The sequence below is a fragment of the Tiliqua scincoides genome, chromosome 2 (genome assembly GCF_035046505.1).
Source record: "Tiliqua scincoides isolate rTilSci1 chromosome 2, rTilSci1.hap2, whole genome shotgun sequence".
Classification (NCBI taxonomy): domain Eukaryota; kingdom Metazoa; phylum Chordata; class Lepidosauria; order Squamata; family Scincidae; genus Tiliqua; species Tiliqua scincoides.
The window spans coordinates 176,343,587-176,356,402 of NC_089822.1; the positions used below are offsets into that span (position 1 = coordinate 176,343,587).

General features: G+C 43.9%; 1 protein-coding gene across 1 annotated transcript; it reads left to right on the plus strand.

Annotated features, from left to right (window-relative positions):
• The first annotated feature begins 1,557 nt into the window (after positions 1-1,557).
• Positions 1,558-12,413, plus strand: IL12B (interleukin 12B). Its single transcript, XM_066612912.1, has 7 exons — positions 1,558-1,639; positions 4,480-4,755; positions 6,795-7,104; positions 9,959-10,173; positions 10,873-11,033; positions 11,667-11,815; positions 12,320-12,413. Exons 1-7 carry the CDS (start codon positions 1,558-1,560, stop codon positions 12,411-12,413), a joined length of 1,287 nt encoding a protein of 428 aa, XP_066469009.1.
• The last annotated feature ends 403 nt before the right edge of the window (positions 12,414-12,816 follow it).

Below are 12,816 nucleotides of genomic sequence, written 5' to 3' on the forward strand. Positions count from 1 at the left end.
GTACTTGCTATTCAGGTGTGTAATCCTCAATGTAGTTGTGTGTAGTGATGCTTCTGCCTTTCACCACTAATATAGGCAACTATACCCACTCACGTTCCAAATATACCTGGGAGCAACCACGCACCTTTCCCTAGCCATGTTTGTGATTGATCTATATATTTACATTGCAATATTTTCCAGTCAGATGCCACAAACCTAGTGTTTCCCATTTCCCCAGTACTGAGCACTCCAGCTTTGTACCACCTGACCGTTTTTTGTAACCACTCTCTTGAATCCTAGCAGTAGCCTTGCTCAGAGGAACACGTACAGTTGCTTCAACATATGATGCTCCAGATGCAGTTATGCTTGGAGCTTCCCAGGGGCTTACAGTCCAATCCTATTCATGTCTACTCAGAAGTAAGTCACATTATAGTCAATGGAACTTACTTCCAGGTAAGTGTGGATAAGCTTGCAGCCTTAGTGGCCTGCACTGGTACAAGAGGGGAAGAGCAAGGAGGAACAGTAGGATAGCCATTGGTTGATCAAACTGTAGATCAAATGGTAATTTGGCAAAAAAAAAAAGTAGATATATTGTATCAGTTATCAGATTTGAGAAATTTGGTGCAAGGTAATTAAGCAGGTAATTGTTCAGAGGTAGTGCTGCTCCAAACTCATGCAGGAAACCAGTTTCTGGGATCCTTAACCACTGGTTTGGAATGGTAACTGCTTTGGTGTTGCTGACAGATATTCTGGTTGAGAAACTTGAGCATGAGGAGTATGACTCCAACTGTACTCCTTAAGCTCTTAGTGGCCTTTTGTGGATTACCAGATCTTTAGGAGACAGTTCAAATGACTGAGAGATGGAGGCACTGTTTTGTGTTAGCTCCATTTCTTCCTCACAGACTGGTGCTTGCAGACAGTATTGAATGTTTTATCTTACCTGTATTCAGTCATATAACTTTGATCTTTATATGGTATATCTGTCATGGGATTTGATGACATTTCTGGATGCCACCTTCAAAAACTAAAGCAATCTGGTTACCCACCAATTAAATTAAACCCACATAGAAATCAATCTTTAAATTACAGTACTTACTGATGGACACCCTAAATCTATACATTAACTACAGCAGACTCCCTACATGAGGAGAGAACTGTAAGAGCTTTTATGAGATCTTCTTTAAAGTAAATATTAAACATATTATTTAGAGTATCTATGCAAATCATCTGGTCATTCAATTTTTAACTTACTTTTAACCTAAAGGCACATCTAGTATATGTCTGCAAGTACTTTTACTGACATTTGTGAGTAAAGATAAAATGATGGTACTATCCTAGAGTGTTTTCCTTGAGTGTTAACATTTAAGAAATGCATTCTGCCCATTTGATGCCAAAAAGGAGTGTGTTGATAGCAGGAGAATTCATCAGATCAGTTAAGGGGGAAGAAATCAATGTTCAGAAGCTGTCATTTACCAATGTCTAGGCTGCTTAAGTGGAATCATGTGCAGATGTAATCATAAAATTGGCAACTCATTAATTCTTTATCTGAAGCACCTTTCACGTTCATTTCATTTACAGATGGCACACCTATTGCAAATCTTCATTTCTGTGTTGGCCATCAGTATTCTTTCAGAAGCAAAACATAGAGAAAAGCACTACAGTAAGTCATCTCTATTTATCAATATCCTAAATATTTAAGAATAAGTATAAGCATAATTATAAATGGACTCTTTAAAGAATATTTAAGATCTATGGCCAGGAGTAAGGTGCTGTACAGTGTTCTGAACATCCATGAGAGCGTCTCACTTCTACCATTCTGGAAGCAACTGCCTGAGGTTTTCCAAAAGACCAATGGTTGAGGGCTCTCCAGAGCTGTACACTATGACTCTTGTATTATTGTGTACCATAAGACTTGTCAAGACAGTGTTGCGCATCCCATGTATACATGCAATTGGCATGCCCATCAGTCTTTCTGGATATAGGCATGGAGCTATAGTCACACAATTACTTTTTGAAGAAAAAGGCAAGGAAAGTTTAGCTCCACTTGAAGTACTCACTTTAAGCTGCCTTGCGTATTTGAGTAGTACTGATTCTTCCTTGAGTCAATGTGAGAACACTAAAAGTTTTTGTACACATTACAAAAGGGCCAACATCAGAAAATATCCAACTCCACAGCCCTCTTATTTCAGAAGTTCCAGTGTGATTAAATCAGAGAATAAGAGAAAGGGGAACAAAAACAAACAGAACACAGTGAGATTCCAGGCAGACACCAAAGAGACTTATTTCACACACAAAAAATAAAGATACCTGAACAAGAGATCAAGTGTGTATTGTTCTGACACAAAATATCACCCATTAATGATCTCATTTACTCCCCATAAAATAGTAGTGATTAGCTTAGCATGCAGCACACAGTGAATTAAACTGCTTTGTTTTAAGTCAAACTACACAGTGTCAGAGAGACGATGTGGCCCTCCTGCCAACAACTTTGGACACCCCTGTACTAGAGTAACATGTAGTTCTTCCCTGCGTCATCCAATCATGTGGTAGGACTCTCTTACCACATATTACCTCTCAAGGTGTAGTAGAATGGTCCATATAGGCTCACAGGTTCTGTTCATATGGTATTAAATGGAAGATTTATTGCAGGAAGTGCACCCTAATTCATATTCATTTGCACATGAACCTCAGTCAAACATTGCTTGAAATATTTAAAATTATTGCACAAATCTTTTAGTAGATTTATTTATTTATTTATATCTACCTTTCTACAATAAATCATAATCAAGGCCACATATATGGATAAAAACCATATCAGAAAAATGTTAATAGATCCCAGAAGTATCCAAAAAGCAGCATATGAGGATACTGCATCAATGCTGCTTCTCTGGTGCTGTACACCTACAAGGACCATGAGATGAGATGGAAAATATTTTTGGGTATCCTTAAAAAGAGCAAAGGACCCAATCCTATCAAACTTTCCAGTGCTGGTACAGCAATGCCAATGGAGCATATACAGCTTTCTAAGGTGAGGGGGCAGTCATGGAGGCCTCCTCAAGATAAGGACATGTTTGTTCCCTTACCTTTTGGCTGCATCAGCATGAGAAAGTTGGATAGGATTGGGCCCTAAGTTAGTTTCCCTCAAGGAACTGTCAATAAAAACTCACTGGGCCAATAAACCACCCACTGTGCACCTTTGAGGCCTCCTCTCTATGCTCTTGAATGTGGTTTCCTCTGATTTTTTTCTTCTTTCTGGGGTATCTATCATGGCAGTTGCATCTTCCTACCACCTCTTGTTCTGGCCCCCAGTATCCTGGATATCCTTGCAGTATGCACACCCTTGTGCTATGTACCGCAAAGGCACTTGGATTGCCTTTTCCCACCACAAATTGGGGAAAACAGAAGGAGCTGTGGCCATCTCATCTTGCAATGACAAGCCTAACAAATGAAGAAATTTGGGGTTGAAAGCTAGTAGTGCTGTTTGCACCACATCAGGGTACCTAGGCTGCTTTTTCCCAGGGATGTGACAGACAAGGTAGGTGATGGAAGAAAAAAATAAGAATACAACTGTGGTGTACAGCAGGACTTTACTTTCATGGAACGAACACAGCTGTAGTTAAGCACTTTACTGCTAAGTTACCATAAAACAAAGATATGTGAACTGAATGGGTATGCTACTAGACGGTAGTCAGAGGGTGGAGTGAGAACCACTAAAGGGTCCAATCCTATCCCATTTTCCAGTGCCAGTGCAGCCATGCCAATGGGACATGCGCTGCATCCTGTGATGGTGGGGCAGTCACAGAGGCTTCCTCAAGGTATGGGAACATTTGTTCCCTTACCTTGGGGCTGCATTGCAGCTGCTCCGGTGCTGGAAAATTGGATACAATTAGGCCCTTAGTTATCAACTGGGAACTGAGAGCCCAATCCTATCCAACTTTTCAGTGCTGATGCAGTCACAATGCAGCACTAAGATAAGGGAACAAACACTCCCCTATCTTGAGGAGGTCTCCATGACTGAACCCCCACTGCAAGATGCAGCACATGCCCCATTGGCAGGGCTGCGTTGGCACTAGGAAGTTGGATAGGATTGGTCCCTAACTTGATAAATTGATGCGGCAATGCGCTCCCTGCAAAGTCAGGCTACAGCAGCACAGAAACATCACCTATCAGCTAGGAGGCAGTACAACTGCAACTGTCCATCCATTGTTTTCAAGTTTTTAAATATAGAAATCGCCTCTGATTGCCAGATGCAAGGGAGGGCACCAGGACACAGATTGTGCCTGTTGTCTTGTGTGCTCCCTGGGGCATTTGGTGGGCCACTGTGAGATACAGGAAGCTGGACTAGATGGGCCTTTGGCCTGATCCAGTGGGGCTCTTCTTACATTCTTAGAAATGCAGTAACTTCATTAGCATTCTAAAGAGCACACTACTGCCAAAAAGGTCAAACAGTCAGTTTGGTCAGAACACTTCATTAAAAATTTTTAAAATCTTTTTGTCCAGCCCACAAATTAAGGTATACTTCAAATACACCTCTGAAAATAAGCCTCAACTGCAGTGAAACTGTGAGGACAAGTGCAGCTTTTCATTGGAAGAAAGAAAGAAAGCCAGAATGGACCAGAACTGGCCCACAGTTGGAAATAACAATTCAGGGGCCCCCAGATGCAGGAATTTTCACCTGTTGGAATGGAGCTGAGCTTTTAAGTCGCCATACTGTGCTTCTTGGGAAGAAAATCTCAACAGGGGAGACAGAGCAGCTAATGCTCACAAGATTTGAAGGTAAGCAGTGAGAAATATGTTTTCGTTGCTAGGTGCAGAATGCTCACCAGCATTGCAATGGAAGTAATGTTGCATCAAGAATATGACTGCATATATATTATTAAACAAAGCAACAAACCCTATTCTCTTCTTCCTCACCAATACAGCTGCACCAAAAAGCCATTTGCAGCTGGGGGGGGAGAGACGGGGACAACCCAATGACAACTGAGAACTAGGCATTTATACTTACTTCCTGGTAAGCCCTGGAGGACATATGCCACCAGACTTAATGGTATATATCCAAAAAGAGGAAAGGGGCTGGACCTCCTCAATGGGGGGGGCACAGGATCCAGCAAATGCTATTGCTGCTGGATCCACTCCCACCACCACCATCCTGGTCCTTTAACAATTGTATAGAAGAGGGAATTTCAGCAGGTGCAGCTTGTCATCTCACAGATAGGCTGCACCTGTTGAAATTCTCTCTCCTACACAATTGTTAAAGGACCAGGATCACTAAAGTTGGAAGTTTGTTCACCCCTGTTATAGAATGTTGCCTATGGACACTCAAGCAACTATGTCGGATTTGCCTTCTGCCACGCCATAGCCTCTTTATGACTGTTTCAGTCAACTGTAACGGGACAACTCTTTTGTACATTCTTTGTTTTATTCCAGAACTACAGAGCTACATAAAATGTACAGCAAACAGTTACTCTGGGAACTTCACATGCTCATGGAAGCCGGCTAGCTACGATCCAGATCTGAGTTTTACAGTCAAAACTGAGTGAGATGCTTTTTTCCCCCTATATCATTAAAAGCAATGTCATGTAGAAAATAGCACAATAAATAGCACATAAATGAGGTGACATTTATGTAAGTGCATAAAGAAGAACAGATTCACTGAACAGCTGTAGACAACAGAGCTCCTCCCTGGTAACTCTTCATAATCATTGTTCTTGTATATGTGCTGCTAAAAGATGTGCTCTCCCTATCCAAGAGTAAACCACATTGAAAATAGCAGAATTTGCTTCTAAGCCAGAGGAACAGGATTGCACTTTTATTTTGTGCCACAAGCCACTTGGTTGTTTTTGCTACTACAGACCAACAGGACCATCCCTCTTGAAAGTCTTTTCTCCTTTTGTCCATCCCCACTGCCCCCCAATTTTGTGCCTCTCCCTTGCACACGCAGCTTTTAAAGCAGCCATTTTCAACCACTGTGCCACAAATGATCTGCCGGTGTGCTATGGGAGGGTCATTTATTAGTAGGGCCATTGGGGAATGTGAGCCCCTCCCAAAGGCATGGTGTGCCTTGTCAATTGTCAAAAAGGCATGGTGTGCCTTGACAATTTTAGTACCTTGTCATTGTACTGTGAGGCAAAAAAGATCACTGAAAATCACTGATTTAAAGCTAAGGTGTTTGCTTCTGGGCTTATCCATTGCATTCAGCCCAGGGGTCAGCCTGGTTTCATTCATGGGCTGTTTACAAAAAGAACTGGTGTTGATGGGGGGGGGGTGTTCTATGGGGGGACCCAAAGAGCCAATACAAGCAGTCTAGGAAGTTGTGCTGTTAAAATTGCCATCTGGGGAGCTATTTAACTTGGAGAGATGTTCTTCAGTTGACTTTGAAAGGTTAGCAGCTAAAAGAAAAAACCAAACTGAAACAGTAGCAGGAAAATCTGTGAGTGCAGAACTGAGTGTTTTCCAAATGCGGGGCGGGGGTGGGGGGAGAAGGAGGAGAGTGAAGGAAAGGAAACTCTGTTGTAACCTTTGATGACGATCAGGATACTCCGAGTTTCAACGAGGAAGCTGATTTTGTTCCCTGGAGAAGGAAGAGGCTGGGCTGACGAACACTCCACAAGATTCAACCAAGTCAAGACAGCAAACGCTCCCAATCCTTGACTGCACTTACTGCGAGTCAGTCGCATGGGGATGAGTTCGCAGGAGCCCTACACAGGGATGCGCTGCCCAGCTCCCAAGGGGCGGGGCGCTACTATTTTGCCCATCCTCCGGGAGATGGGCTGCCGCTGCTGCTGCCCTTCTCTGCTCCGCTGCTGCTTACACAGAGCGGGTCCCCGACGGGCGAGCCATGCCCCTCACTGCAAGGCGAACGCAGGCCCTCATCGCTACTACTCGCGCCTCCGCCCGCCGTCGTTTCGCCTTCCCGCGGAAGGTAGCGGCAGGCTGGGGCGCGCCCCGGGCTCGCTGGGAGGTGGAAATGGCCCATCTCAGAGGCGAGGTGGGCAGCGTGACCAGCTCTAGACGGGGGTGTTGGCCACTGCTGCAGCGCAAGCGCGCAAGTGTTTTCACAGGGGCGGATCCAGTGTTTGTGTTCCGAGGGGGTCACGAGCACGACCTTAACTCTGGAGCAACCAGGCAGGTAGTCCTGGGCTCCCGGTTGAATTTTGGCCTCTGTGGCCAAGGTTTGACTCTGCCCTGTGAGCTGCCTCTTCCAAGTGGGTGGACTTGAACTCCTGGCTGAACTTGGAGCCCAGATTTAACTGCAGAGTAGACCTGGGCTCCCATTCTGACTCCGGCTGCAATCCTATTCACACTTCCTTGGGAGCAAGCCCCATTGCCTATAATGGTGCTTACTTCTGAGAAGATGTGCATAGGATTGGGCTTTCTGCCCTCTGGAACCACCTTTTCTAGATTGATAGACCTGGGCTCCCCACCAGGCACAGTCTTGCTGCTGACATCCTGCCCAGTGGGTGTTCCCCTGGTGTCTGACTTCACTCCCAATCCCAGAGGGTACCTTTAACCACTGGTGCAACAGTTTGGGGTGGCCAGGGCCTCTGAGAGGAATTTTATCAGGGGGTACAAAGTTGGACCCCTTCCTAAAGAGGGAGGGGGGTGAAACAGAGTGGGGGTGGGCAGAATGGGAACAAAACAGGCAGGGGGAAAGTGGCAACAGACAGAATAGCCTTTGGAGCCCAGGTCTATCAATCTTCCCAGTCTTCCCAATTCTTCAGGTCTACCTGCCTGCCCAGTGTTGGCAGCTAGATACAGTAATACCGAAAACCAAATACACTCCTAAGGCTCTCTAAAATCTTTCAAATAGAGAAAATAATTGCAGAAAATTAGCATCATCGTATTTAGGCTCACGCTAGAATAGAAAGTATTCTGTGTATACCAAAACTGAGTTCTGCTCAGCTGTGTCCCTGAGCTCTTATACACGCCTTCCTGGGAAGCAAATCCACAAGCCAAAGAGTGACTGTAGCAGGTCAGTTTCCTCCCAGATGTGACACTGTTAAGGAATGTACGCATTCCTGAGCCTGGTGTGTATGGCTTGGGTAGCAGTTGCTGCCATGCGCCCACAGTAATGCCCCCAGCATCCTGTGTGGACGGAGTCTGGATGAGATTGGAAAATGTCAGATCCCAGGAAATTTCTGGGCCCCCTCCTTTGACTCCTGGGCCCCTTTCTAACTCTGGGCCCGGGTACAAATTACCCCCTTTACCCCCCCCTCTCCTAGGCCCTGGGGGTGGCCATGTAATCCCCCCCCCCATGTGCTCCTGGGTCAGACCCAGCTCTCTGAGTTGTCTAAGAAATGGTGGAATGAATTGGCCAATAGGAAATGCTTGAAAAGCTGCAAGCCCAATGCGCTTAACAAGGAAGAGTATTTTCTGCAGCAGAGTTGGCTGTATAACTATGAGATAGTTTTTGTGGGTTAAAAAGGCCATTTTGCCAGGTGCTACCTTCAGTTGGCAGAAATTGGGATATTGGGGGGGGGGAAATGAAAGCGGTAGAGCCAAAAGGTCGTGAAGTGGAGAATAATTCTCTGTGGTTTTAGTGATGTTCAAGTCTCCTTCGGCTCTAACTGCAATTAGGTTGCCAAATGCAGGCATCGTCTACCAGTGTTTGGAAAACACTGTTTGAGCTTTAGAATTGGCTCACATGTCCTGTGTGCACACATTCTTGTGCTGCTTAGGAATGGTAGATATAGAAAGATGCGTGGGAAAGACGGCATGTTTTTCCTAGGCAAGGATGCAGTGTAACTTTTCCTTCATGTGTGCAGGCAACTGGGTGGGGGGGAGGGTGACATGGAGGTCAGTCCTGGGTTTTCTACTGTAGGAGCCTTCCGGTGCTGCTTTTGGAACTTCTGAGCCAAGAAGAAGCATTAGCCTTAGCAGGAGGCAAACTAAGAAATTTGCCAAAGGACATAAATACCAGTCTGCCCTACCCCCAGGTATAGGTGGATTTTAGAGAGGTGAGCAAAGGTTGCAAATGGATAGAAAAAGGGAAGAAGATGATCATGCCCTCCCAGGAAGTAATGGGAGCTTGTTTATGTACTGCATTGAATGATGCTAGTGCAAGTAAGTAGACCTTACTTCTGAGTAAACATGCATAGGATTGCAGTGTAAAATACCTTTTATATTTGTTTGCAGTGTTTTTTTAGCCCATCTTTCAATTTTTTTTACATTTTTGGAACCTAGTCCAGCAGATTGTGATAGGAAATACTATACTACATCTTTAAATGAAGAGTCAAAGTAGAAATATGAGGCAGGAGAGGAACACATTCTAAGAAAGAAATGTATGATTTGTTTTTTGTTGTTGTTTAGGCCTAGTCATTGTGGCAATAGGAGTGTCATCGCAGGTCCTGCATTTCAAGACTTATCACTTCAGTAAACCCTTGAGTTAATGGACTAATTGGAGGAAGGGGTAGTGATTAAATCCAAATGTATTTATGACAATGCACACATTCATGTACAAATCATATATAACTAGCTTTTAAAGAAGCCGTCAGCATGCATTACTATTCAGATCACAATCCTGTGCTTCTCTACTCAGAAGTAAGTCCCATGGTCTTCAACGGGACTTACTCTCTGGAAAGTAAGATAGGATTACAGCCTATCCACACTTACCTGAGAGTAAGCCCCATTGACTATAATGGGATTTACTTCTGAGTAGAAAGGCGAAGGATTGGGCTGTTCCAGCCCAATCCTATCCACACTTTCCTGGGAGCAAGCCCCATTGACACTATTGGGACTTACTTCTGAGTAGACATGCATAAGATTGGGCTGTTAGTCTGTTAAATTGAGGTCCATTAAATTGAGGGTTCACTGTACATCATTGCACATATTCCATGATAGGTTGCTTGCACAGTGCTTTAAAAGTTCCAGGCCAAGCACTCCCAGGTTTCTGGGTTTGCTCGATCAAGATCTGACTGGCAAGTGCTACCTAAATTGGGTAGGAAAGTCACTGAGCAATTCTTTCTCTCTTTTAATTTAGGAATGATGACCATACTTCAGGAAAAATAATTTGTGATGAACCCACAAGGAACTCCGATGGAGAAAATTCAGAAATATACACTGTTTCCTGTAGAAAAGAAAATTCCTGCCCATCTGCCGAGGAATACAAGCCCATTACAATTATTGTAGGAGTTGTTCATCAACTGGTAAATGAATATGAAGACTACATTCACTCTTTCTTCATCAAAGATATCAGTGAGTAAGACAGAAAGTGCCTTCCCTTTAGCTGCGCAATAAATCAAAACCATGTCAATGAAAAAAAATATATTTTGTCTACAGCAGGTGGTTATTTTCTATTTTGGCACTAGGGGGCAGTGTGGGTTCTTCTTTGACCCATAGTTGAGTGCTTTGATGTAAGGCCTTGTAGGTAAAGAATTCTCACTTCCTAAATTAAAATCTCAAAATACATGGAGATCGGAAATTTATTTATTCAGTTTCTATCCTGCCTCCCCCCCCCCTCAAAAAAGGTAATTCTGGGTGGTTTACAAAATAAATACTAAATACAGATAAAAACTATATATATGGTTTGAGGTGTTTGACAATGGTGTTATTTATTTTATTCAGAAGTAAGTCCATGTTCAAGTAGGCTTTAATCCTATCTTAGTCACTGGAAACAAATGCCTCTATTTATGCTCAATTTTAAGTATCATCAGAGTTTCATGGACAAGACCTGGATTTGCTATCTGTGCAGCACTTTCAGAGGCTCTTCTGAGACTTAATGGGTAGACCCCCCATTGCTGCTTCTGTGGCAGACTGGCAAATAGCTAATACATATTTTTACTTGAGCACTTGGAGTTCTTTAACATAATGAATGATCGTGGTACTGGTAACATGTAAAACAACCAATTCAGTGGGTGTGACTAAAAATCAGTATGATATCATTTTCTCATTCAGTAAAACCGGATGCTTCTGAGTGCCAGATTGCCAAACATGACCAGAGGGTAAAACTGACATGGACACACCCTAAGACCTGGAGTACACCAGAAACTTATTTTGGACTGATGTATCAGATTGAAAGTGTTCGATACGCCAACTCAGGAAAGAAAAGATGTTCTGTAAGTGGATATTTTAGCTCTTCCTTTGCAATTACTTTGATGCATGTGGTCAGGGCTGGCCCTATCCCTGAGGCCAAATGAGATAGTTGCCATGTGGCAGATTAGCAGAGGACACCTGGGGGGGGACCTTCTGAGTTGGGGGGAGGACGGGGCAGGAAGGGGCAGATCCAAAGCCCCACATTGGGCCTTGTGACCTGACACAGGACTACTTTACTCTGTGTTGGCTAAATAGCCAGCGCAGAGTCGAGTAGCCCATTGTGGGCTCTCTTCCCTTACTTGAGGGAAGGGGAAAAAGTCTCCTTCCCCCAAGGACGCACTAGAAACTGCCCGCAGCTTCCTGATGTCCATAGGATGCAGCAAAAGCCAATTCAGCGCCGCTGCACCCTAGGACGCCATGCAGCTCAGGACTGAGCAGTGAAACTTTGGAGGCTTGTTGCCAATCAATGACAAACAATACTGGGTTAGATGCACCAATAGTCATGCATCTAAGACATGGCATAAGCCAGCTTCATATACAGTAAACATTCCTAACAAATCCTATATTTTTACAAAATGTATGTTTGTAGACTTCCCCACACAATTTGTGACCCTGTTTTTGCAGCTCATCAAAGTGGCTTGTGCTTTTGTTCTCAGGTTTGTGACATTGATGAAACTATACTGCTTAGAAATGGGAGCACCCTAAGCTGCTACATTCAACAGACCAGAGATGAAAGGTTCCGTATTCGATCTAGGGATCGTTATAACGAAAATGCTGCTTGGAGCAGTTGGTCTGAGCCTTGCAGGTAGGATCAAATATACCACTTATTTCAGTGAGGGTGACTGAAAAGAGGTGTTGGAATTACTCCAGCTCCATAAGAACATAAGAAGAGCCCTGCTGGATCAGGCCAAAGGCCCATCTAGTCCAGCTGCCTGTATCTCACAGTGGCCCACCAAATGCCCCAGGGAGCACACAAGACAACAGGCACAATCTGAGTCCTGGTGCCCCGCCCCCCCCGCCTCTGGCAATCTGAGGCAGCCTGTCTCTAAAACCAAGAGCTTGCACATGCCTGTGCACATGCCTGATCTCTCAGCTACATTTACAAGAGCCATAGCACTATATCCTCACCAGGTCTACACCTCTCTCTGCCACCACCTTCACGCCAAAGGATCAGAATGAAATCCAGTAAAAGTGAGAAGTTGGTCAGAAAGATAATATGAGTATGGAGGAAATCTTTGTCCCAGTTATCAGTGTGATGGGAATATAAATGTGCTACCTTTTCCCCACAATGTTTCATTTTACTTTTCAGGGGTGATTCTCGAAGGAATGACAAACCACACAGCCATAACCAAGAAAGCAAAACAGAAGTAGAATCATGCAAGTTTCAGAGGAATTGTAGCTAAAGCGGCTACATCATGTCTGTAGCCGCTTGATATCTTAATTGTTATTTCCTATTTATAGCTGAACATAGTGTTTACATACTAAGACTGCAATGCTATACATGCTTCCTTGGGGGTAAGCCTCATTGGATTTAATTGGAGTTACTTCTAAGTAGACATGTATAGGGTTGTGCTGTTGGAGGTGCTACTACCAACCCAATACTCTCAGGAAGAGCTGGCACAGTTTGGATTGCAATGCATTCCTTTTTATGTCATTTGTGTTGACTGCAGGCAGCTGATCATAATGAATGCAAAAGTCTACCTATTTCTCACATATAGAAATGGTGTTCACCTTAATCTTATTTATAATTGGAAGTACATTCAGTTGCAATGAGAGATATTTTTCCAAATAGATGTGTTTAAGAAT